Source organism: Podarcis muralis, chromosome 6, assembly GCF_964188315.1.
Source record: "Podarcis muralis chromosome 6, rPodMur119.hap1.1, whole genome shotgun sequence".
NCBI lineage: Eukaryota > Metazoa > Chordata > Lepidosauria > Squamata > Lacertidae > Podarcis > Podarcis muralis.
In genome coordinates this window covers 42,464,238-42,490,659 of record NC_135660.1, presented here as the reverse complement: position 1 = coordinate 42,490,659, position 26,422 = coordinate 42,464,238, and the positions used below count along the sequence as shown (strand labels likewise).

General features: G+C 47.5%; 1 protein-coding gene across 2 annotated transcripts; it reads left to right on the top strand.

Moving 5' to 3' along the window:
* Positions 1-1,158: 1,158 nt before the first annotated feature.
* PPRC1 (PPARG related coactivator 1) lies at positions 1,159-24,917 on the top strand. Of its 2 annotated transcripts, none has more exons than XM_028730531.2 (14): positions 1,159-1,318; positions 9,294-9,434; positions 9,979-10,131; positions 11,148-11,249; positions 12,049-14,758; positions 15,369-15,422; positions 16,920-16,980; positions 17,257-17,324; positions 18,305-19,169; positions 21,323-21,460; positions 22,264-22,330; positions 23,512-23,633; positions 23,791-23,942; positions 24,521-24,917. In XM_028730531.2, exons 1-14 carry the CDS (start codon positions 1,211-1,213, stop codon positions 24,622-24,624), a joined length of 4,845 nt encoding a protein of 1,614 aa, XP_028586364.2. In that variant the 5' UTR covers positions 1,159-1,210; the 3' UTR covers positions 24,625-24,917. The 2 variants fall into 2 exon arrangements, with proteins under 2 accessions (XP_028586364.2, XP_077786276.1); XM_077930150.1 differs by lacking the exon at positions 1,159-1,318 and adding an exon at positions 1,537-1,681.
* The last annotated feature ends 1,505 nt before the right edge of the window (positions 24,918-26,422 follow it).

The window sequence follows — 26,422 nt, the reverse complement described above, 5'->3', positions numbered from 1 at the left end:
TCACCACGCAGCAGCTCAGCTGCCCACATGGAAGCCAAGCACCAAGCAAAGCTTGTGGGAGGAAACTTCCGGGCTCTAACCGCGGGAAAATGAGGCCACAAAGAGGCGGGGCTGAGTGACGTCACCCACTCCCGGAGTCGAAGGGCGGGCCGCCTACTATTAAGATGGAGCTGAGGCAGCAGCCCGTGCCCAACTGTAAAATGTCTTCCTCCTTCGCATAATTGTATTATTGTATTGTAATCATGTAATAAGATTGCCTAACGGCCTTAAGTCCAGAGCTGATCTTTGTTAAGAGTCTGCTTTCTCTCGCGCCGCATAAGAAGAATATAGAATTCATCGCAGCTGTAAGCAAGGAAATGCCGCATTCAATAAAGAGGAAATTGTCGGAAATGATTTAATACTGCTTTGTACTGAGACGTCTTTCGGGGTCCAAGGCTAGAACAAAACTACAGACTCTGCGTCACCGAATCTGCAAATCAGTCACCAGGCTGCCTACCGTGTGCTAAGCTGCGCGAACCTATGCGTGCGTAGTCGGACCTATGAAATCTCGCTGTGTTCAATGGGCACGCTAGTTGGCAGTATTTTTGCAACCTTGGTTCTTGGGATCTGGACCTGTTACAAAAAAGAGAAGGCTAAATAGAATAATTGCTGCAATACTGATCTCCGTAGCCTTTCCGCATCGTTTCCCCCTGCATGCTAACGACGTAGTAGTATAACAGGAGAGCAACTTTTGAGGGTCTGCATCTTGCATAAAAACGAACCTCCGATCAAGCTGCTGGAAAAAATCAACCACGCAGCTTGATGGGATCCCATCACCAAGCATCAGATTCAGACAGGCGAAGGCTGAAGAACACCTCTTAGTTATACCCTGCACTGAAGTCCAGTGCCAAACGATTTCTCCTCTGTACAGTTTCTTAATTGCATAACAAATAGGCTAAAAACTGTAGCATTACCACAGACCAATGCAAAGATAAAGTAATGCTTTTACCACTGAATGTCGCGCTATTACTGCAAGCCTGAAGTGATTGATTATTGTTTGAGCCCGCCTCCGCCAGAAGAAACTACAACGCCCATGATGCTTTAGGGAACGGAGCTCTCAGCATACATCGCGCCAGAAGAAAAGCTCACTTCCCCGCCGCGCTGCCTTCTGGGAAACAGAGTTTTAGCGTGCCGGCCGGGCTGCTGAAACTGCTTGCGAGGAGGTGCCAAGATGGCGGCGCTGTGGGGCGGCGGCGCGGGACATGCCGGGGCTGGGGGAACCCTCCCGCTGCGAGGGGGCCCGGAGTCCGTGGCGGGCAATGGCCTTTCTTCCACGCAGGTAATGGCCGGGTCTGGCGGCTGGTAGCGGGCGGGAGAGAGTTGGGCTAGGCCATTTGGCTGGCGCTGGGTGGACACGTGGAGGCGGCGTGGCCGGCATAGGGAGGTGGCACCGGCCAGCACGACCGGGAAACGCGGCTTAGCATGGCCCTGGGGTTGGGAGGCGAGGAGGGCGAAGGCAGCGCTGGAACCGGGCAGGAACCGGTGCCCTCGGAAGGGAGCTTCGGGGGCAGGAGGGGGAAATGCTTCGCGGAACATCTGGCTCCAGCTTTTGCGAAGTTGCGAATGGTGGAGTCCCGGAGAGGCTCTTCGCGTGGGCCCCGGGCGCGCGGTGGCGGCCAGAGGAGTGACACGGTGACATAAGGTGGGATTTGGGGAGCTGGGTCAGGGCCACCGCAGTTCAGAGATCTGGAGGTGGCCTCCACCCCCGACAAAAAAAAGTTATCGAGGGACTCGACATAACGGATACGTTAAACTGGAGGTTTCTAAGACATGCTAGTCCTAGCTTTAGAGTTTGTCGGGGGGGGGGTGTCTCCTAGACCACCATTGGGGCAGTTTTGGACTTATTTCCGTGGAGAACTGGGGTATTTATGACTTGGCTGGGGTTCTGGGTTTAAGCAAAGGAAATAGGACCTCCCCACTTTTGAATCTTTTAGGAATCGCTCTGATCAAATCTGGCTCAGAATGAGCCCCTTTCCCGTGATTGTTTTTTAACTCCCTCTTCTGTGGTATATCCACATTATCTTTCATAACGGGGCGGGGCTCGTTTTGTCTCCTCCACCCATGCCAATGTTGGCTAGAGCACTTTTTGCTTGTTCTGGAGATGGGTGAGCCCTGTCTCATGCGCTGGGTTGGCTGCAGACTGGGAAGCGTTCCCTCATGTAAAAATGGGCCCTGATGCTTTTGCCTGCCTTAACTCCACCCTCTTCCTCTTATACACCTCCCACCCAAAGCTTTTCATTTCTGGGTGTGTTCATCCCCACCCACTTGCTGATCCTGTTCAGCCCCATTTGATGATGCAGTCTTTCAGCAGTTTCAATTCTTCGGAGAGAAGGCACTCTACAAGCATGCATGCCTCTGTCTGCTCCAAACAATCTAGCATCTCTTGTTCTCTGAATCTTATTCTACCAGCATTCCTGAAAACCCTTGGTGTTGGCTTATATATTTTTTGGAAAAATTATGATCACTTGGAGCATGGCTTTTGCTTCCAGCAAGCAGTTTCAGAGAGAAGCCATTTATGGGAGTTGAGAGTGTATGCCCATGTTAGGAATGATAAATAGCAGTAATGTGCATGTGGCCTGCTTTGGCATTTTGTTCACTGGAAGAGTCTGCTGGGACTCCAGCTGGACTTTTTCTCCAATTGAGTTCCTTCCTACCACGTCCATACCATGTGATGAATGTACTAAGCATGTGATTGCAGACTGTGTCCTGACCATGCAAAAATAAATTAGTTGTTTTGTGTGTCTGTGCAGTGAGAAGTAAAGGAAAATGCATTTAACATAATTTATATTGCTAAATTACCAGCCTGTTGCAGTTGGAAGTGGAAGGGGTGTTAAGTAGTAGGTGAACCTGCCTTCCTTAGCTTTCATCTGCAGAAGCTGAACCACTATGTTTGGCTTCTCTTGCAAGATTTTATCTTAGGTTTTCATTTGTCACTATTCCACATTCATATCTTAATTGAATTTTGCAGTGTAATAAGCTCACTAAGCCCATAAATTCTTTCTGAGTACAATCATACCCTATCACAAATTGTAGAAAGCTACTTCTGGTCAGTTAGACAGTACTGAGTTAGATGGGCCAGTGGAATGGTCTGACTGTGTAAGGCAGCTTCCTATATTCCTAATACCATGGAGAACACACTGCTAAGCAGATAAAAGTACCAGACTTTAGGCTTCATAACATATGTGACTTTATTACAGTGGTAGATGTGTTAATTCTCAACCTGTCATCTCTTAAATCCTCTTTAAGGATTCTTGTTTTGTTTTCTATTTCCCTTCACTGTATTCTTAATGTTAATTCCTTAATAATCTATACTTTTGTTAAATTGCAATTGAAGTATGGTATATTTATTGGGGCATTTATTAAGATACAGTAAGCCCATAACTTGTATGCATTCAGCTTTATGTGCATGGCAAAATGATGATGTTGTTGATGATGATGAAAGGGAGCAGAAAGGGGCCTGGGAAAAATGACTTTGGCAATCCCACCTGCCATTGAATCCATTGTGTTTTGACTACTGTATGTGCACTTTTGGCTTTAGGTGCAACCCCTGGAATGTAACCCTGGTGTAAGTTGTGGGCTTACTATATAACTGGAGTATGTTTGCCTATTGGAGAAGGCAAATCTGGAAACAAGGTTCAATGTAAGACACTGGGTAGCATAGACAAATCTTGTGAGCTTATAGCAGGAAGGAGGAGCATGTAGCTCTCTAGGGAGTTGGATGTTGGGCTCTAACTCCCATCATCCCTGGTCCACAGTTATAAAGGGGTTGGGAGAGAAAATCCAGCTTTAGGTGACATGGCGTTGTAATCAGGGACCTGATGGCTAATCAAACATAACCTACAGCAGTTTGAGGGAGCAGAAAGGTCAAACCTGCAGTCGGTGTCAGTAATTTACCTGTTGATGCATTCATGCTCGTTTAGGTGATTAGCTCTTCATGCAGCATATTGACTCAGGCCTAGTGACAGGGTACCTGCTTTGCCACAGTAATCTACTGATGGTGGGAAACTGTTCTGTAGTCATTGGTGCCATTTACAGACACGTGGGGGTGGGAAGAGGTTAGTTGTGAAATCCACAGCAGGGAAAGGGAACATGAAGGGTTAATCATATAATTGTAGAGTTGGAAGGGACCACAAGGGTCAACTATTCCAACCCCTTCAACAGGGGAAAATGTAGCTGGTCCGTACAGGGATCAAACCCACAACCTGGCATTATCAGACCATGCTCTAACCAACTGAGCTAACTGCCTGGGTTGTACCCAGTGCTCTGCAAATAGAACTCTGCTTTCACAGCAAAAAAAGCCCCCCTTCTCCTTGCCCTGCTTGTCCCCAAAATCATCTTTGTAAGGTCCCCCCTCCTAGCCTTCCAGAGCTGACTTTGAGGGTGTGCTGGTGACTGCATGGGGAGGCACGTGGGGGGGGGGTTTCTGGTCCACAGTCTCTTGTGCTAGCGGAACAGGAAAGCTGGATACCACCCATAAACATTTAATCCAAGAAAAGATGTTATCCTATCCAGTTGACATCATGAGCTATGGGTCCTATTGAGAAATTCACTTTTTTCCTTTCGCATGTTGTGGCAACAGTTTTCATTTGATGGAGTGCCTTAAAAACACCACATTTGGACCTTGAGAGAAAGATGGTAGGCAAATCCACTTTCCCAACCAAAAGATGAGCAGTTGATGTTAATGACCGCAATGGAGATCCAAGGCCAGGATGGTCTCCCCCACATGTGAAACCATCTTATCTTGAGCTTGTTTGGGTTATTCTCAAGCTTAAACTGATTAGGAATTTTCAGAATCTGAGAAGCTAGCAATGCAGACGACTCCATGGGAATTTTCAGAATCTGAGAAGCTAGCTATGCAGACTCCTCCACGTAGAAAATGTGGAACAGTTTAGCAGCCCTGCTCTGGATTATGTGTATGAAAAGAATTTTGGCTGACTAGGTGGGAAGCTGTCGTGGAAAAATTTGGTGACTGGGACATCAGGCCAAAGAATGCTCCCAGGTATTCATGGAGTATTGCCAAGTCCTTGTAGTGAGAGTCTGCTATGCAAAGCCCAATAATTTCAGCTGGATGTCTAGGGAGGGAAGCGGTTAAACGTGCTTTGAGTTAGAACTTGTTCCATAGCTGCTTTCTAACCAGCTCTGCACATTTCCTCCCTCCCTGAAGCTGAGCTGGCTGCTCTCTGGGTGTTTGCATCCCTGAGACTAGCCCTGCTTCACCAAAAAAAAAAAGGAGTGGCCCTAGGAAGAGGTGTTTATGAGCCTGCCTTGGTGGAGTTCAAGTACTGTCAGCAGTAGGATGAAAGTGCTGAAATGGATCAGAAGGTGCTTGTTTGTAAAGATGCAGCATCCTTTCCCTAGCTTGCCACAGGTAAGAGAGAGTCTGTTACGGAAACCCGGCAGACTGGAAACCAGGATTTATGACAAACGAGAGCCAAACTGAGAGGTGCAGAACTTTGGTGGTGATTAGCAAGCATTAACTCAGGGTGGGATTCAACTTCATACTATGGTGAATGTTCCATCAGCACCAGCATTTTAGCTGGCCAGACAGAATGATCTCCTCCTCTGCATGCTGCTGGGGGCAGGCGGCATTGCCACTGAGTTGATGCAAGTGCAGAGCACAGAGAAAATGATAACAGGCATGCTGAAGGGATTTCGCATCTCTGTGCTTGGTATCTGGGAAGAGCAACAGTTCATGTGACTCCCTATTTCTTTCCCACACCAACTGCGTGGGAGACCAGTGTTAGAAACCAGGAATAGAAAAGGTAGGAGCCATGTGGCTCCTGGGACCTGTATCATAGATTCTATGAAGGATGATGAATTGGACATTTCTGTTCCAGAAACTCATCTGGAGTAAGGTTTAGCTGTAATGTGAAAGTACAGTGCATTAGGCATATATTATATTTGTGAAAAAATTTCTTGATGGAATATTGTTAATGATGGTGATGTTGATGATAGTACTACTACTACTACTACTACTACTACTACTACTACTACTAGTATCCTGCCTTTCCTAAAGGAGTCCAAGGCTGCAGACACATCCACAACAAAACAGTTCTTAAAAGCATTCTAAAACATTATCTCATCTAGTGATCTCTCAGTTGCCAGGAACAGTGTCCTTCAGCTGTCAGACTTCCATGTTAGCATTTGTTACCTTGGCACGAGAGCACAGACTGCTACTCATGGTGACTTGGTTGTTAACCATGTATGTACACACAAAGAAAACAAAAGGCTGCCCTTCAGATTCACTTTGGTCAACCATTGGGCACCTTACAGTTACATAACAAAAATAGTCTTTGCCCCGAGAAGCTAGTCTTCAGCTTCATAGTTTTACCTATCCTGCCAGCTCTGCTACCTTCCATTGACCTAGTGTTTGCAGATAATTGCATAACATTTACCAACTTGCCTGCTGGACATCCATGTGTGTGCAGTGCAGCTAAGTCGTAGGAAACTGCTTACGTGGACAGGATTGCAACTCTGAACAAGTGGTTAATTGCAAGGTGGCCATGCCTTGATTTGTTGAGTGGTGCCTGTAGAATGTTCATTGGAAGAGTATAAAAATGTTGCTGTTCCCATTGCAGTTTGATATACGGGGCTAAGAAGGATCACAAGTTACTGCAAAACATATGTCAGACTGCAATAGTATTCACTGAATGCATGTGCTAGAGGGTTTTTTTTGTAGTACAGTGTGTTACAGCATATTTGACTTTATAATGCTCCTTGGCTGATATTAGACTGCAGTGGAATATGCTATCCGGAGAACATTCCTCAGAAATAAAGGAGCATTAATGGAATTTTTTGTTGTTGTTCTTATGGTGAATGACACCAACTGCATTTTTTCTGTGATCTGAAGTGGGATTTAGTGGTGCAGCAGTAAAACTGCTAGCATGTCTGCAAAGCTAAACAGGGTCCAGTATGGGTTCAAACCTATAGCCCTATAGATATTGTTGGACCACAATGGTTGGGAGTCCAATAGCATACGGAGGTCCACAGGTAATCCATTCATTGTCACAGTTTCCCATAACTTTGCTCATCACGTTCTCTTGCAGTTATGTCTTCCTAAAGGCTAGGGAGCAGGCATTGGAAAATGGAATTCCCACCATATCCATCTGTCAGAACCAGTAGTGAAGGCAGACTTTTCCAGTTGGCAAGTTTCCCATCTTAAATGTGTTGATTCAGCAGCCAGAAAATATCTCCCAGGTCAGAATGGGTGGCTCCTCCCAGAGATCATGCATGTTTATTTGCTGCTGACTCTGACAATACTGATTTTGGAATGCTGCCTCATAGTTAATGTTACTCCTGTAGAATCTGCCATGTAGAAATAGACGAAGACCACTGCTTTCTTCCAGCTTAGCCTTTACCTTGAAATAGTTGTCCTTGTTTAAGGCAAGCCATTTACGGCGACTGCTCCTGTCTTTTCTCACTACCCACTAGCCCTTGAGAAGTGATCAAGAGATCAGCATGGTGATCCTATTGTGCAAATGTCTCTTGAATATTCCAGTGCTGATATGATAATTCCATTGCTTAGTATGTTTGAAGATCCATTCCTCAAAAACACGTTTAGCACAGTTGGATGATATGAACCTTTCTTGCATTAGCAACAAATTGCACCTTATTTTGTGGCTTGGCATTTCTCTTTGATTTAGGTGTGTGTGTGTGTTGGTGGGGGGCAAACATGCACTGACTCAGTAAAGTTACATGCTGTGGGCTAATCAACAGAGACTGTGGAAATAGGCAACTGGGGATAGAAACTAGTGCAGGGATAGCAAGGTTGTGCTTTCCAGACAAATTCCATTGGCCATGCTGGCTGGGGTTGATGGGAGTTGGAGAGCCCCACATTGACAACTCCTGACCTAGTGCATGCTAGCACTCACAGCTTTGAGTAGTAAGGCAACATTGGTACCCTAATTGGAGCATAAGGTATTAGCAAAACAGCTTGAGTTTACTTAGGGGCAGGAATCCAACATTTATTGGATGAAAAGGGCTGCACTTCTGACTCTAGTGATCTGTTTTGCCAAATGCAAGAGTTCTTTGGGAGTCAGTGGAAATAACACCAGGGGAGAAAAACTTGGTGATTTATTAAATAGTAGACTCAATACAAAATAAAAGTCATTGAAACCAGTATTCAAGCAGAGCAACATAACAGAAACAAGATAAGATACTTTCCTATTTAGTTGATGAGAATGAAAATGGGGAGACAAAGCTGGCCAGCACAGTACCCTACTGGTCTGGATCTACATTGAAGGTCAAATTTGAGAGCTATATAAATGTACCTTAAGCCCTTAGTTTAAGGGTTTCTGTTGGCTGGCCTAGTATCTAAATTCCTCACATCTGCTTCAGAGGTCATTATTTGGATGGTGTGAGGAATGTCACATCACCTGCAAGGTGCTGTGTCACTGCTGACCCCTCTCCACTGGCCTAATTAATAAATTCTGCAGCTGTACTCCTCCTGGCAGGCACCCAACCTTGTGAACTTGCTCACAAGCTGATCCTCCCACATTCTGCCAACACTTATCCTTGAAACACAAGCAGCAAGTCAAAACAATAAAGCAAACCAGAAAGCCCTTGAAAGCCCTGAAGGATGTGCTGAGAAGCAAGGAAGAATAATTGTACAAACCAATTAACCCATCTCCTTGAGATGCAAAATTCTTCCAGTATGTGTTTCCTCTATATGATCTCGGGGGGGGGGGGGGTTCACACCTTGGAGGTTTTTCCTAAACTTCAGAATGGTTGGTCTTCTCTGCCTTAGAATTATAGTGTTGCTTCCTTCTTAAGAAGCTCAACACCAAAAATGTAAGCCTTATTGGCATTAAAGCTTTTCTTGCAAGTAGCTGCTCTGTAGCACTTGAGAAAACAATGTTATTGTACTATATGTACGTATAGTAAGTTTCTGTTAGTATATAATGCCTCCAGCAGTTTGGAACAAGGCTACTGGAAGGAGTATTTCATCCCATATGTGCCCACTTGACAGCTTAGAACTGCAGGACTGGTGCTTGTGCCACACATGCAATAAATCCATTTTGTGTTTACCTTTTTTTCATTAAATTGATATATATCCTACCCTTCATGCTGAAGATTACCTGATTGTTTAGACTGGTGTTCGAAAATAGAGGGGAGGGCATTAATATCAGACAGAGTCAACTTTTAGGAAGGCTCTAACCTGCACCTAGTAGGTAATGTTTAATTGACTTACATTGTCCCCCAAGCAGCTTTCTATGCCCTCATCTGTTGCTCTTCCTTTTTCTCCTTCACCCCAGTACTTATTGGCAGAGGATTTGCATTTGACATCACTGGATGCAGAAACCATCCTTGAAGCAGGAGAGTTCCTGGAAACGATGCAGGACTACTTAGACTCTTCCGTCATCTCCATCATTGAGGATTTCAGCAGTCTGACTGAGGTATGGTCTGCTCTATGGAGAGATGAAAGCCAGCCAGCACACAGCAACCTACTGGTGTGGGCCTGCCTTGAAGCTCAAAAGTTCAGACATCCTCTGGGAGATTTATAGACCTTAAACTCTTAGTGGCTATGTGCTGGCTGGCCTAATATCTAAATTCCTCACACCTGCTTCAGAAGTTGTTATTTGGATGGTATGAGGAATGTTAACCAGCTGCAAGGATTTTATTTTCAATTGTTCTAACTATTCTGTGTTTATTTGGTTGTGAAGTTATCTTGGTAATGCTCCTTCATCTTCCAGATCTGAGTTGTTTGCCATTAACAGCAACCCTCTGTTATCATTCCATTCCTTGACCTCCACAGCTTGTTTACTTAATTTGTTTTCCATGTAACTTTCGGTGAGTTAAGCCTGTGTTGGCAATGAGCTTGAGAGCTGCTCCTTTCCTTCCTTGGACTCTCCCTGGGTAAAGCTAAATTGCCCATCCCTGAGTTTCATATATGAACTGAGTGTCTATTCCAAATTTGGTTTGTTTTCCCCCTCCTAACAGACAAAAGGCCGCATGGATGTAGAGAACGAGCTTTCCCTGTTGACTGCAATCACAGATATTCTGGACAGCACCGATGACGAGTCTCTCTCTCCTTTTGATACCATTCCTGACTCTGAATTGTTGACATCACCCAGAGAGCGTGATAATTCTTCGGTATGACATGGTTTATGGGACAGAAGATTTTGCTTGCCTTCTCTTGTGTGGCCAGTTAAAATTGTGGGGTTACCACAACAGTGTAGCTCCTTTGAAATTGCAGCCCGTCCCGGGTAAGGTTAATTATGAAATGTCAGTTTGACAGAAGCTAATGTAACTTTCATCCTGTCCTTGTAATACCATAGGCTGATTGGACCCTGGCAGAGTTTGTCTCATCTAATCTCAGCTAAGTTCACAAGTATATATTTTTTCTCCACCAAGAGGAGACTTGGATGTGAATGACCCCATCCTCCTCTTCCTTCAGCTTGAAACGTCTCCCATAGGCTGGGCATCCAAGCTGCTTAATACTTTGCTTGGTACTCAGCTCCAAGATTTCCCAGCTTATTGCTGTCATCATTATATACACACAACAGCATCCTGTTCTTGGCTGCTAGCATTTGGTTTTCTTGTGGGTTTTGTCACAGTTCCAGGATGATGCTTATCAACCTTCTGGAAGTTCTGGAGGCCCTTTTCCTCACCTGTGATCTCATCTCAATCTGCATTTGATGATGAAGTTTCTTAGGACAGTCACGTCTTTTTTTTTGCTTATACATTGACAATAGTGACATCATTTTCTCCAGGCTAGCTGCTAGCTGCCTCTTCCTGGCAGGCATGTGCATCAGTACACGCATTCAGAAAATCCTGGCAAGGATCCCTCTTTACAGTTGGCATCCAAATGTAATGGGTCTAGCACACTGTGAACTCTGCAAGGTCAGAGCGCCCTCTGGTGCACATGTTGTGGCATTAAGAGGTGGCTAGGTAGTGTTAAAAGGGCTCTCTTGCCATTGGGTGGAAACATGCAAAGATGCTAAATGTGGTTTGAAGAACATTCCTCAATCTATGCACCCCAGGCAAGCATGGATTGGCTGCTATCTTGCAAAGCTCAGCTTCCGCTGGTAAAATGGGAGCACTTCACATGGCATTTTCAGATTTAGTTGAATTTACTTCTGCTTTCCAAATGACTCTCCTTCTGTCAGTTTCAGAGGTTTCTCAGCTTGTCCGTGACACCCCCTGAGCAAGACTTCCACACCATAGAGGACTTAAAGGAGCCTAGACTTTGCTCCATTGTGACAGAGAAGGTGAGATGTTCCAACCAAATCGGTGGGTTGTGCAGTGGGCAACCCAGTTTTTATCTCTGGTTTACCGTTACATTATCTTGCAAATGGCTTTGAGGTTTTCTTCTTACAATCAAGCAGTGTATAAAAAAAAAAGAAATAAAATATTAAACTAATATTTCCCTGCACCTATCTGCCTTGTATCAATATTATTTATGAAGTCCTCTTTGGCATGGCCTCTCCTGGATTGGGGGCTACATAGAGGGGGAGCTGAGTTCCAAATCAGCAGGAGTCGAGTAAGGGCAACCTCTGCCACCAGAGTACTTCAGAAATGGAAGAAACGCCACTTGCTTAGCTGCTGCCTTTCACATAGCTATGAAAGGCGCAAATGCATTTAAAAATGCTTTAAATAAGTAAAAGCATCCCTTGGGTGATGATCTGGCAACCCTAAGAGACTAATATACAGTGGTACCTCTGGTTAAGATCTTAATTCATTCTGGAGGTCCATTCTTAACCTGAAACTGTTCTTAACCTGAGGTACCACTTTAGCTAATGGGGCCTCCCACTGCTGCTGCACAATTTCTCTTCTCATCCTGAAGTAAAGTTCTTAACCCGGGTTAACAGAGTCTGTAAACTGAAGCGTTTGTAACCTGAAGTGTTTGTACCCGAGGTACCACTGTAATTCTAGCAGTGGATCTCTCTAAAGTCAGTGTTTAGTAAGCATCCTTTGGTGAGATAGCAAAGGAGAGGGAAATCACGCCCCCCCCCCCAAGATCATCATACCTGCAAGGAGCTTTACTACATAATCTCTCTTCCCCTCCAGATTGAAGCCAGCACTGCCAGCCTCCCTTTGGGACTGCCTCCAAGTTGTCACAACGACTCGGCTGCTCCAAAGAAGCCCAGTAGCAAGCGTGTGCTGTTTAGGCACAGGGACCGAGAGCTGCCTGTGCTGCAGCGCAGTGATGGGGAGGAAGAGGAGGAGGAGGAAGCGGCCGCAACAAGCAGCAGGCAGGGTTTGGGAGCAGGTGTGAAGGAGACCCTTGTAGCATCAGCGATGAAGGAGGCGGAACCGAACCCACCTGCAAGTGATGGTCCCTGTGTCATTGCCCCAGAGAGCATCTCCCTCAGTGAGCTGGTGAGGTCCATGCACCCTTACTGCATACCCACTTTCACAGTGTGCCTGAGTCCTAACAACCGGCCCCTTGCTGAGGAGCTCCTTGCTGGCCCACTTGTTTTGGAGGTGGTGCCTGAGAGTGGAGAGAGCATGGAGATCCCTGTGGTCCTGCAGAGAATGGAGACAGAGATCCAGGACGGAACTGAGAGCAACTGTACAGCTAGCCATGTGGATGAAGGGGCAGCACTCCTGGACCCTGCCCTGGAAAAATTACCACCTGATGACAGCACCAAGGCTGCCTGCCTGGACAGAGAGCCTGACCTGGACAAGCGGGCTGAAGATGTCGGCAGGGTAGAAGGGGTAGAAGATGCTCATCCAGGGGCAAAAACCCAGGACTCAATGGATGAACAAGAACTTATATTTGAACCTAGCTCAGCTGCACACAAAAAACCAAAGCGCAGTGCCTTGGCAAAGGACAAGATGTGCACCAAGAGAAAATCGAACAAGGAAACAATGGGGCGCAAAGAGGCCACAAGCTGTGGGCCGATTCCTGTCTGTACTGAAGAGCAGGCTGAGACTAAGCCAAGCCACCCTGTGCCAGAGGAGGAGATGGAGAAAGCTGGAGGGGAAGAGCAGGGCAGGTTGCTCTCAGACCAGTCAGCCCATACAGTGGAAAGATCAGACATTGAGATGGAGGAACTGGAGCCCCAAACCCCACTTGTGCCATGCAACAAGGAACTGCGGTTTGCTGAGCACAAAGGGAGGGATGTGCCGAGTGAGCACGTCCTGCTGGCGAATGAGGTGGCTGGCCCAGAACCTCCCCAGCAGCTCCGCAGCAGTACTGCCGACTTTGAAAGGCAGCCTCCCAGTAATGAGGATGCTGGCTGCCCCCCAAAGGAAGCAAAGCCCAGGCCTCTCAGCCTGAGTGAATACAGGCAGCGCCGTCAGCAGCGCCAGCCTCGCGATGGGAGCTGTAGCAGCGGCACAGAGAACCAGAGCGCCAGCAAGTGGCCCAGCCTCCCTGAACTCCCCACAGAACTGGCTGAGCTTCCTTGCTTGGTCCCACCATTGCCTTCCAAAGTTGCTTCGTCTGGACTGGCAAAGGACCCTGAGAAGCCCGCTGGCTCCTCCGCTGCTCCTGTCCCAGCTGGCAGTGCAAGTGCCCCGCCTCTATCCATGCCAGCTCCAAATTCTGCACCAAGAGTGGCTCCTCCATTGCAGCATGGCTGTATGAGCCCTGTTCCTCCTCCTCCACCTCCTCCACCACCACCACCACCTATCACATCTCTCCCTGCTGCGTCCCCACTGCCCAGCACAGCCTGTGCCTTTCCCCCTGTTGGGGTTCAGGTGCCTCCAACGTTGCCTCCGCCTTTCCTGCCCCCATCCTCAGGGGCTTTCCTACCACCTGTGCCTCCCTGGCCTCCCTTTGCCCCTGTGCCAGCCGCCTACCAAAGCCTGCCACCTCCACTTCCTGCTGCTGAGGCCCGCCCTTCTGTCTTCCACATGGTTCCTCCTGTGCCCCCTCCGACCTGGCCTCCCCCGCCCATTACTTTGCCACCTTTAGCCCCAGGCCCCCCTTACAGCTCTGTCGAGTGGGCGCCACAGCCACCGTACTGGCCGGGCATGCCAGTACCCCATCCGATGTTGCCCATCCCTTACGGGGATCAGGGACATCTGGCTGGCAGTTTGCCTGCACCATCTTGTTCTGAAGGGGCGCTTGGTCCCCAGAATGCAGCCTTGATGCCAGAGCCCTCTCACTTCAGAATGCAAAGCCTGGCAGCCAGTGAGAAACCAAGCCTGCCTACACAGCTCCCGCCAGCGCATGTCCCTTCTGCCATCAAAGCTGACCCCAGAAGAGTGTCTGACCCAAGGAGGCAAGTAGCTCTGGGGAAGCTGCCTTCTCCACCAGTCAATGAGCCTTCAGGGGAAGCGGCACTGTCTCATTGTGCCAGGAAGGGCTCCAGCCCTCAGTCTTTGGGGGAACCCCATTCTTCACCTCCTTCCCAGCAAGTCAGGGAGGCCTCAAAGCCCTCAGAAGAGCTGTCCTTTCCTGATCTGCTGCAACCTTCAGGGAAGGCCCCTGTGCTCTCTGACCGTATGGAGAAGACCTTGAGTATACCCACTGCAGCTTCAAGTGCCAAAGAGGCACCTCCTGCTTCCTGGTCGCATGAAGAATGTTCTTCCTTTCCTGCTGCCTCAGTGCCAGAAAAGTTCACAGCGCCAACTGCAATGGAGGTGGGTGCTGAGGAAGCTGCCCCAACAGCAACCGCTTCTCCAGCATCATTGGTGCCCCAGAAGGTGCATGAAACTGCTCAGCTCTCCAAGAAAACAACCCATATTTGGAAGTACCAACCACTCATCAACATTGCACAGCGCAGCTGTAAAGAGGACATTGTTCAAGCCTTTATCAATGAAATTGGTGAGTGGCTGTGCTGCTGAGGTTTGGGGGGAGGAGAGGGTTAAATGGCATCTGTGGCCCAAGAATGGCATGGCAGGCAGTCCTTTGCTGGACACAGAACTTGGGGTGCAGATCAGGGTGTCCCCTTGGTGGGCTCATAAACCTGTATGGTGGGATCCCCTTCTAAGAAAAGGAAAAGGAAGCCCATATCCATTGGAGGCTCATAATTCCTAATTATGCACTATACCTTGCAAACTTATTTTCCTTTCCTATTTCTGCCCCATGGTATTTCTTGACCCCTTCACTTCAGGAAGTCAAAATCCCTTTGGGAAGCCCTGCTTTAAAGCCTGGGGACAGTCCTCTTTCTAGCTCATCACGTGTTCGCAACCTGCTTACCCCCCCCCTTTTTTTGCTCCAAACAACTGCATTCCATGTTTTATGCTTAAGTAGTTACATATTCTGTCTGTTTCTGTCTCATGCTCTTAAGACACTGTTTTGAAGATGCTGGCAAAGAGGGCCAGGCCGTAATAGTGGGGAGCCTGGCTTCTCCGGCCGCCCAGTGAAGCTTCTGAGAAGTTACGAAGCCCAAACGAGTGTACACAATGCGTTAATATTATCATTTCCCCCCCAGGAATTGAAGCCTCTGATTTGTCCAGCCTGCTAGAGCAATTTGAAAAGACAGAAGGTGAGTTGCGAAATTTGGACAAGCAGCTCAGCACGTTGACCAGTGTGCCGGCAGGCTTGTTCACTCCTCCAGCTTCTTCGCCTGTCCCAAAACTGTCATTGAAATTCTACTCCATATTGATCCAGAGCAGATTCCAACCTATACTTAGCAGAGTAAAAACTTAAACACGTTGCAGGATTCCCAGAGGCAATTGTATTTCATCCAGCTGAGCTTTACTGCTGCTTAAGGCATAATGGTCACAAATTCAATACACTCAGGATTCTCATTGTCCATAAGAAATCCTGTTGCAGCAGACTTCAACTTACAACGACTTTAATAAGTCTAAACCTTAACACTATACAGTCGTACCTTGGCTCCTGAACTCTGCAAACCCAGAAGCGAGTGTTCCAGTTTGTGAATGTTCTTTGGAAGCCAAAAGTCCGATGTGGCTTCCACGGCTTCCGATTGCGTACAGGAAGCTCCTGCAGCCAATTGGAAGCTGTGCCTTGGTTGTCAAACATTTTAGAAGTCGAACAGACTTCTGGAACAAATTCCGTTTGACAGCCAAGGTACGACTGTACAGTCATACCTTGGGTTAAATATGCTTCATGTTGAGCATTTTCAGGTTACGCTCCGCGGCAACCCGGAAGTAACGGAACGCATTACTTCCGGGTTTCGCCACTTGCGCATGCGCAGACGCTCAAAATGCCGTTGCGCGCAGAAGCGTCGAATCGCACATGTGCAGTTGTGGGTTGCATTCTACTCAGGATGCGAACGGGGCTCCAGAATGGATCCCGTTCGCAACCAGAGGTACGACTGTATACAGAACACCACACCAGAAGAAAAAAGAGATAGAAAGTGAAAGTGAAACGGAGGCTCCTTCTGGCCTCCTATTATAGTCAGCATGACTTTGACAAAAGAGATAACAGAACCAGTTTAAGCCAGCTGTACTCTGCCTTCTCTGAAGGAATGACCCAAACATCATGAACCTTCTTCTTGTTTCTTTCACGCAGAGAAGCTTCCAGAACCCTCTTGAATTAATCAGAATAGGAAAGATCTCTTCATATCAGATCAATATTTTCCCTACTAAGAAATGCAAGCTGACACAAACATGCCTGACTGCCTTGTGTATCACATGAAGGTGGCAGCCAGTCCCAGGCTTCCTTGCACTTTCTTTCCACAAAGCACCACACTTCTTGTGGAAATGAAGAGAGCTATCTGAGACCAGAGTTCAATTCCCCACTTGGCTCATCTGGTGACCTTGGGCCAGCTTCTGCCTCCCAGCCTGGCCTACCTCACAGGGTTATTGTGAGGATAAAATGGGGATGAGAGAACCATGTATGCTATTTAGAGCTGATGGGAGGGGAAGATGGGATATAAATGTAAAAATAAAATAAATACTGGCTTGGGTGAATGTGTTTTTCATTGAAAACAACCTAGGTCTCCAGAAAAGATAGGCAAGTTTTGTGCTCAGAAAAAATGCTTGTGAATAATGCTTTGCTTTATTTTATTTTTTAGCCAAAAAGGAAGCTCCTAGTATGGCAAAATCTAAGGACAATGTGACTTTGGGGAACAATGGGTGAGTACAGAACTTGGTCCTAACCAGGTATCTTCCCACCCACAATTATTTCCGCTTGGTTGACAAATAGCACTGCATTTCTGGAGGCAGGCAAGAAACACTGGTGGCAAGAGACTGCTTTTCAGAGCATGCACATCCTGGACTAAGTTGCATGATAACCTGCTAAGGAGTACCCAGCATGCGGTGTTTCAGTGCTCCATGTGCTGACTAGGTGATTCCTGATTGTGTGGGACACTTTGTGTGTAATAGAGGCCTTTCTCTCTCTCTCCCCTTCAGCTCTGAGACACAGCAGGAAAAGAAAATGGTGGACCGGCTTCAGGCGCCAGAGCTCACCAATGTTGCAGGTGAAGGCTCTTAGAATTAAGCTATTTCTGTACTGAGAGATGATCACTGAGAATGAAATGCCAGGAAATTCAAGACGCTCTTTCTCCAGGAGTGGTGTGGGGTAGAGGTGAAGTGAGTGCTGAGGGCAGAGCTAATTTGCCTCAACTCTTCAGCACCCAAAAAAATGCATTCCTGAGATTCTCTGTTGAGCTCTTGCTGAGGGGCCTAGCTTAGGTTGTTCATGCTGAGGAAGGGTGCTCTTTTGGGAAGGTAGATGGGGCAACTGTGACACACCCTTTTCATAAACATGAAAAGACATAAGCTAAAAAGCAGAAAAAGAATCAAGTAATTATAAATTGCCGTCAAAATGCAAAGGCATGAAATTTACATTAAAGGTAAACTGCTGGGTGGGGGTGGCAATTCACTCAAAGACTAGAGCATGGGGAGGGAAGCAGAGTGTGGCCCTTCAGGCCTCTCTGTGTGGCCCTTGGAACTCTGCCCAGGCAACAGTCCTTACTGACTTGTGTTTCACACTGCAAACTATTTTTCTCTGGCTGTAATGTGTCCTCAAACTTTGAAAATGTATCTTGCTTGTCCAGATGGGGGGCAGAAAAGGGTGTGTAAATAGAAAGTAGCCCACTGTGCAGTGGTAAAAGTTGCATAAGTTGCTCCTCCCACTTATATCTCTGGCTCTGCCCAACACTGGGATACGGCCCCTGGAAGGTTGCCCGGAAGGGAATGCTACCCCCCCCCCCAAAAAGGTTACCCACCGCATAGCCTTTTCAAGAAGATGGAGTCTTCTTAATTTTTTCTGGAAGGAAGTTGTAAAATTGAGCTGGTTTGGGCTATTGCTGGGGGTGAAAACTTTGACACCCCCCCCATAGGAGGGGCAACAAGGCCAGTTGCCTGGGCCACATTTTTTGAGGGTGGGAGGGGGTGCACATGTGCTGTGCACATGGGTTTCTCTTCCATCTCCTGAGGGCTCTCTGTCTCTCTGCAGGACTGACGCCTCCAGCCACTCCGCCCCACCAGCTCTGGAAACCTCTGGTGGCCGTCTCCCTGTTGGGTAAGGCTGGCTCCACCAAAGGCGTCAGGCTCACGAAATCCCTGAGCAAGCCTCACCGGAAAGCTGCAGCCCCCGTTCACGTCGGCTCCGGTGAGCATGACTACTGTCAGCTTAGTGCCGCTCAGCCAAAGGGAGGTGCCCGGTGGAACGTCAAGCAAAACTCTGACATAACAATAAAGCCCATCAAAGCCGTGGCAAAAGAAGTGCCGGATCAGCCCCCTGCTGCGAGCCAGCTCCCTGCTGCTGTCAGACTGGACCCTGCTGGCTCCCTTGGCACGGCGGCTGCCTGCCAGAGTCCCAGAGATGTTGGGCGGGAGCAGCTCAGAGCCTCTAATCCCGTTGCAGCCAGCTCCAGCCCTGACACATCAGAGTCACCGCTGTTGGACAGCAGCCCCACCAGCTCACAAAAGGAGCCCCTGGACCACCGGACTAGCACACCTAGGTCCGCAGGCAGCGACGATCCATGCTCCGTACTGTTATCTCCGGCTGCGTCCCCCTGCCGGGACACAGAAGGACCCACGTTGCAGCAGCCTCAAGAGGTTCAGCAGAAGCGGCTGGCTTCCAAACGCTCCTTGCGGTGCTACCGGGGCAGACAGAAGTCAGCCAGTCCCCCAGAGGGGCCCTGGAGAGGCAGGCGGACCCGTGCCAGCCGGACCCGCGCCAGCCGATCCTTCAGCTCCAGCTCTGATGGAGACAGTGACAACAGTGACTCTTCATCCTCCTGCTCCTCCTCTTCCTCTTCCTCTGCGTCCTCTTCTCGGTCACGCTCTCGGTCTCCCCCAGCGAAGCGCTGGCGAAGGTGAGGGATGAAGTCTCTTTCCTCTTGCCAAGACTCGGCACCCCGAGTGTCAAATTGCCCTTGCGTGGCACAGAAGTTTTATGGGCCTTTTCCCTCAGCAGCTGTTGTGGCTGAAAGTTATGGGTGTGGAGTGCTGTGGGGTGGCTTGGGGTGTTTTGCATGCACAATGTCGGAGTCTACGTTGCCCAAGAGGAAGCCCACTGTACTCTTCGCTAGCCTTGTGGGTAGCTGGGCCCTGTCCTAGCTTAGCGAGTCTTAGGCTCTTATCTACAGTATACATGCCTATGTATGTATAGTGTAAGTAGATAAATAGGTACCAATAGGGAAGGTAAATGCTCTGGCTTCCGTCACGATATTCCATTGCGCCAGAAGTGTCATGCTGGTCACATGACCTGGAAAACACCCTATAGTCAAATTTGACTGGACTTAATCGTCCAGATGTCCTTTACCTTTATCTTTACATGCCTATTCTGGTTCTCTTCCAGAGGAGCTTTTGGACTGAACTTCTCAACTTGTATCTTGTTACTTGGAGGATAGCTTTGCAAACTACTCTAATGAGTGTGCATCTAGCATCCCTTTCTGTCCCTTTGGGTTGAATCCAAAGCAGGGCTAAATCATGGTCCTGTTAGCACAGGGATTTATGTTTGCACAACAGGACTTTCTCCCTGCCTCCCCATGCCCCTAATTTTATTTTTGGAGGTTCTTCCAGCCTTCTGGGGCATATTTGCTTAAATGGAAATCCTTTCATTACTGGGACATGTTAGTTGGATACCCTTCTTGGTGAATTTGTTCTGCGCCTTATACGGAGGGGCCACAGGCTAATTCAGTTTGCATGTGACATATAGTCACCATGAGGACTCTTCCCATCCTAGGAATGGCAGCTTGTGGGTTGCTGAACCTTTTCAGCTGGGCCCATTAAGCCTCTGCTTCTCTTTTCATCAGTTCTGTTTCTAGTGACATCTTGTGCTGCCTGAGGCGGCTGCCAATATCCAGCCCTCAGCTGGTCTATTCACTTGATGGTACTGAGGAATGCACATGGATGCTGATGATGATTAAGGCCTAAGATTTCAATTATTTCCAAAAACCCAGTGTTCAGGACCCTTGGAGTGGAAGGTTAGCCACACAATGGCATAGGTGGCAACAGTCCATGGCTAACGGATGCGCAAATTGCATTCTCTCCTTAATTACCTCTCTCTGGAGAAATTTTGATCAGGTGAATTACCTCGGGTTGCGAACATGCCCCGTGGCGTTTGCAACCCGCAGTGCTGCGTCTGCGCACGTGTGGGTCGTGATTTGGCGCTTCTGTGCATGCACAAAGTGTGATTTAGTGCTTCTGCGCATGCGTGAGCGCCAAAACCTGGAAGTAAGCTGTTCCAGTATTTCCGGGATCGGCGCGGTGCGCAACCCGAAAATGCATAACCTGAAGTGTCTGTAACCCGATGTACCACTGTATTAAGACCTGTTGATGGAAATGAAGCCTTAACTTGCACAATGCATACCAAGCACAGAAATTGACCTTTGTCCTGATTTGTGGTGGAATACAGTGGCCTGAACATCTGCCATACTTCTGGTATATCTTGTAGTGGGGAGATAGAAATGGGTATGCAGCCCTTAATTAACTGCACTGTGCATATCCTGCACTTCTACTGTTAGCAGTAAGTTACTTCTTAAACATAGTCTTACCTGGTATATGGCAGCTTCCCGTTCATCCATCTAGATCAGCATTGTCTATTCTTGACAGTAGCTCTCCAGGATAGCTCTCCCCATCTCCTGTTAACTGATTTCTTTTTACTTTAGATGCTAGGAATTTCACTGGGTATCTTCTGCATGTAATGCAAATGCCCTATTAAGCTCCAGTCCCTTACAGAACAAGTGTTAAAGCGTCTTGGGCATGTCTTGGGGTGAACATTTGACCAATATATTTTGGATAGACCTCTACCAATGCAAGTAGGTGTCACAGTCTGCTTTGCCACAAGGTTTTCTGTCTTGGGAACCCCTTGTTCCTTGGGAGAGAAGGCATGCTGAAGCTCCACTGCAAGCAGGTTGCACAAGCTGAAGGTCACTTGGGAGTTCCTGTGTGTGTTTGCACGCACTCCCATGGACACACAGTGTGTGTAGCTGCTGGTCTCACTGGGCTCCCTCCTTCACTCCAGGTACCATTCTCGAAGTTCCAGCTCCTCTTCCTGTGGGAGCTCCTGGAGTCGGTCGAGGGGCAGGTCCCGGTCTTCTTCGTGTTCCTCCTACATCTCAAGATCATCCTCCTGCTCCCCCTCTCTGCACAGAAGGAAGAGGTGAGACATGCAGCACTTGTGTTTGTTCTCTTGAATATATATATAATAATATATATAATCTGTCGTCTTCCCCTTTCTCCACCACCACCACCACCACCCCAGCAATTCTAATATGAAAGTAAAGTCAAATATTTTATGTTCAGTTTGGGCTCCCTCTCTGTTTCCCCACATTAAATAATGTGAAATGCTTTAAATGCATTTTTGTGCTTTTTTTAGTCACCATATGGGTTTTCCTTGTGGAGTAGTTTTGCATTCTCCTTTCTTGAAACCTTGAACCCTTCCCACGTATTTGGCACCTTAGTATTCTGCCCTTCCCCCAAGGGGCTCAGAGGTGTGTTTTTTGCCTCGTGTGCAGTAAAGTGTGCTGTGACTTTTGCATTGAGTTTCATAGCTGAACTGCAGCCTAGGATCTCCAGGTCTTGCCTGTATTCTTGCCACTGTGCCAACTTTCACAAGTTAGTTGTCACCTGATCAACAGCTTGCGGGGTTTTTTTTGTGCAGCACTTCCCCCCCCCCCCCACCTTCACAATGAGTGGGGTGTTTAGCTTTATACTGACCAGCCACGTGAGTGGACCCCAACTGGATCTGTACTTCTCTCTCTCTCTCTCTCTCTCCCCACCCCCTCTCTTCCTTGGAAGCTGCTTGCAGCCTGGAACATCTTATTCTTCTCTAAGAGCTAAAACCAGGAGATGATGGCTGTATCTCCCTAAGTGAAGAATCAAGCTGCTCCTACCTTTCTGCTACCATTTCACTTTTTTCACTCTGCTTTGCTTTGACTTCTTTTTTTACAAAAAACCATACAGATACAATTCCAGCAGCTCCCGTGAGCGCTACCAAAGGCAGAAAAACGGATACAAAGACCGTGCAATAGTGAGTATTTCTGGGGCATACCAGTGTTCTAGGAAGGGCAGCTACATCACGGGGGGCTGCCTTAATCATGGCCATTGTAAGACCATGTGTCGCTTTCCTGCTCAGGAATTGATAAGCTTTCTTCAACCTAATGCTATTAGGCTGTTTTTCCCAGAACCAGGCAGCTCTGCTTTTTCCATTGATCCAAGGATAAGGAAAGGCTGGCCTGTTTAAGTGACAGTGAACTTTCCTCACTGCCAAAGTGCTAATACAGTGCAGAAGTGCAGTTTTTGAGCAAGCAATTGCTTTAAAAAAAAAAAAAAAGGGAAGTATCTACTTCTTGAGCTGCAGAGATGACCTTGACAGTGTGTGGGCTATGCTTGCTGAAATCTCAGAAGCCATAGAGGTGGCTGGTTTAGGCTTGGTATGTTCTTCAGAGTCTTTGTCCTTGTTGAGGTAGGCAAATACACAACAAGAGTTGCAAAAAAAAAGAGAGGAAAAATAAAAACAGATGCACTCAGCTAGCAAAAAAGCATGCTGATTGTCGAATTTGGATTTCCCTGGATATGGTACACATACGGTTGAGTTACCTTGGGAACACGCACCTACTTGGGCTTTTCCCCTTCCCTTGAGGAAAACCTGACAATGTCTTAGCCCTTTAGGCAAACTTCCAAGTGAGGTCCTGGTCCTGGAGCACTTTCTATTAGAAGTTGAAGTTGTATTTGCATGAACAAAGGTTAATAGTTGTGGGTATTTGCGTAGTAGCTAAACCGCCTCATGACTTCTGTTCAGTGGGGAAGTTCATGCGTAGAGCACATGAACACATTCGCCACATAGAGAGTGAACGTGAGGCCATCCCAAAATTCTCCGGCACTTTCCAGATAAGCTGTAGCCCTCCTCTTAGTGATCCACAGAGGCACCATGGGAAGGGTTAGAACAAGTTTTGGAAGCCTGTGGCCCTCCAGATTTTTGCTCTTGGCTGGGCAGTGCTCACTGATGCTGGAAAGTATATTCTATTAGCATCCTGAAGGACCATGAGTTCCCCAAAAGTGGTTCGCACAAGTAAGCAGGGGGATCTATATTTAAAAATGAGTTTGTGGTGAGTGTTCTTGTTGGGGCAAGTGGATTGGGAGGAGGAAGATGATTGCTTGATATAACTGTGGCTGAGTTCTGCCCCCTCTCTCCCTCAATTATGTGCATAGGAAGAACGGCGTGTTGTCTTCATTGGGAAGATCCCCAGCCGGATGACTCGTTCAGAACTACGACACCGTTTCTCTGTGTTTGGGATCATTGAGGAATGCACCCTGCACTTCCGGGAGCAGGGGTAAGAGAGGATCAAGCCTTCCTTTGGGCAACCTCCTTTGCCGCATGGAGCTAATGGGAAGGGGGGGGGGGATGGGGTGTTTGATTCTGGCCCTTCACTTTCCCCCTGGCTGGTCCCAGCTGTAGAATCGTAATTCCTTGTCCTTCCCATCTGGCAGGGATAACTATGGCTTTGTGACGTACCGCTATGCTGAAGATGCCTTTGCTGCCATAGACGGTGGGCATTCACTGCAGCGCCCTGATGAGCAGCCCTTTGACTTGTGCTTTGGAGGACGCCGGCAGTTCTGCAAAAGGAACTACGCCGACTTGGGTGAGTCCATGGAGGTGACTGTGAGTTTGGGTTAAACGCAGTTGCCATGAACTTTCTCTGAGACATTGAGCAAACAGGAGTATCCAAGTTCTTGGAACTTTCTTTGTGCAGGAGGTTAGCCCCCTGCTTAACCTTTATTTAGCCGATCTCATGATACTTGTGGTGCCAGTCCTGCATTGAGGTGTCTCTCAACACAGCAAAGGAAGCTTGGTCTTAAGTATCTTGGGTAATGGAGTTGTCAGTTGAGGTTCAGCTAGCTTGGCACTGATTTTTGCCTATTATTATGTGTTAAATTTATATACCACCCTTCATCCAAAGATCACAGGGTGGTTTTCAACATAAAAACCCAAAATGGATAGCATAATAGTAACACCCCCGTATATTCATGACCTATGTGTGATAGAGAAGGTGGGAGAGAGAGAAGAGTTCGGAATAATTGATTCCAGAGTTTTTTTGGGGCAAACAGTCTAGGGGGAGTGTAGAGGTGGCTAGAGGCCTAGTCAGCCTTTCCATTCCAGTGCACTTTTCTGGTTGCTGATTCTAGTTGACTCACCGGTGACTGTCTTTGTGTTTTTCAGACTCAAACCGAGATGACTTTGAGCCTGCTCCCGCGAGGAGCAAATTTGACTCCCTTGACTTCGACACCTTATTGAAGCAGGCTCAGCGGAGTCTGCAGAGGTAACGCTGGCTCTCTTGGGCTCAGGTTGCCCGGTAGGCATCTGCCTACACCAGCCTTACCTCAGATTGGCTGCAGGGGCAGGTGCCCCTTAGGCCTAGCTGCTATGTCCAGCGTGGTTTTGTAATGAAATATAACAGAAAAAAATCCCATAAACAATTTTTATCCTGGCTGTTTTTCTAGGGACTATTTAAGGGGAAGGACACTTTCTCTAACAGTGGGGACAGGAATGGAAAAACAACATCAACCGCCTTCAGTCCACTTAATCACTATGCAGACAATAAACTCTAATAATAGATCTTCCCAGTCTCCTACTTTTTGTCTGTCTGTATCTTTCACTGCAGGATTGGAGGAGGCAAGGTACAAGGCCTCAGGGATTTTCATACAGGTATGAAATCAAGCTCATCTGATTGAGGTCCGAAGGGGTCACCTTGGGTGCCACACAAAGTTAGGATGTGCTGTTGTCTTAAAAACCTGTGGTAGCCACAGGTGGGCTGTAAGGTGGCTGTGGGTGGGGCTGCAGAAGCTGCTTGTTGTCTAGTTTCTCCCAGTCTACATTCACCAGGGCTATAAAGAATGTAGGCTCACCACAGTTCTGAATGGCCAATAGTTAATGTGTTTCAGCTCCTGTGGGGTTGGGTGGGCTGGTTTTGTTCTCTTGCCCACCCAGAACGTCTCCTGTGCTGCCACACCCCTTCTCTGTTTGCTCTGCCTATGGTATATTTCTACAACAAACCCTGCAGACTTGTTCTCCCCTTTTCTAGAGTTTCAAGTCCACAGTAGGAATAATTATTATTACTACTGCTATGACGATGATGATGATGTACCAAGGCAATCACTTAGGGAAGTATCTAGCTAATGTGCTCCATGGATTTAAGCTCGCGCAATGGAACTTGCCCTTCGCTCATGCCTGGCCTGTGCCCTCCCCAAAATCTCTGGAGGGTTGGTGGGGAGAAAGCCAGGACAGATTCAGTGAGGCATGCAGGGATGGGAAAGGTCTGTTACTTGGCATTACTTTGGATACACCCCTTTTTCTAGCTGTTGATAGGAGCAAGGAATTACAAAGGACACTGATGTCCCGATTACTGAGAATCTTGTCTAGCAACACCTGATATTTGAGATCTCAGTAGGCATTGCCTGCTGAAATTCAAACAAAATTTTCAAGCTGTAAGGATTAGAAACCTGCCTCTTTTTTCTTTCTTCCTTTTTAAAAAAAAAATTGATCGATGAGGCTCACTGGAAACTGGATTCTGTGCCCAATATAGTATCCTTCAGGTTTTTTGCTGAATTGCAGTAGGAACGTGGTCTTAGCTCAAGTGCAAGCAGCACACATTCCAGCAGTCTTCCATCAGACCTGCATCTCTGTGTGGCTGTGCACAGGCCCAAGTAATAGGCTAGCATGGTGCTTGATTTAAGGGCCTGTGAATTCTGCTCTGAAATCTATGCCAATACAACTTAAGCAGACATTAAATAAAACGGGTATTCTACAGGAAATTAATACCCTGAGGAGAGAATTAGTGTGAGACGTGGGAATGGAGATTGAGATAGAAGAAAGGGGCAGAAGCACAAGGGCAGCATGGGGAACCCCCACAACTGTGCTTTCTGCCTTAGCTGCTTGACAATAAGGCAAAAGCAAGCATCCTGAATGTTTCAAGTCTTACCTGAATGTTTCAAGTAGCTGATCAGAGAAGCTGTGTGGGAGATGGATCTATTTTAGCAAGTTGGAGCAAGTGGCCTCATTCACCACTGGATGGCACTGTACATAAATCAGTCAATAAATAGCATAATTGCTGAAGCCGGAACA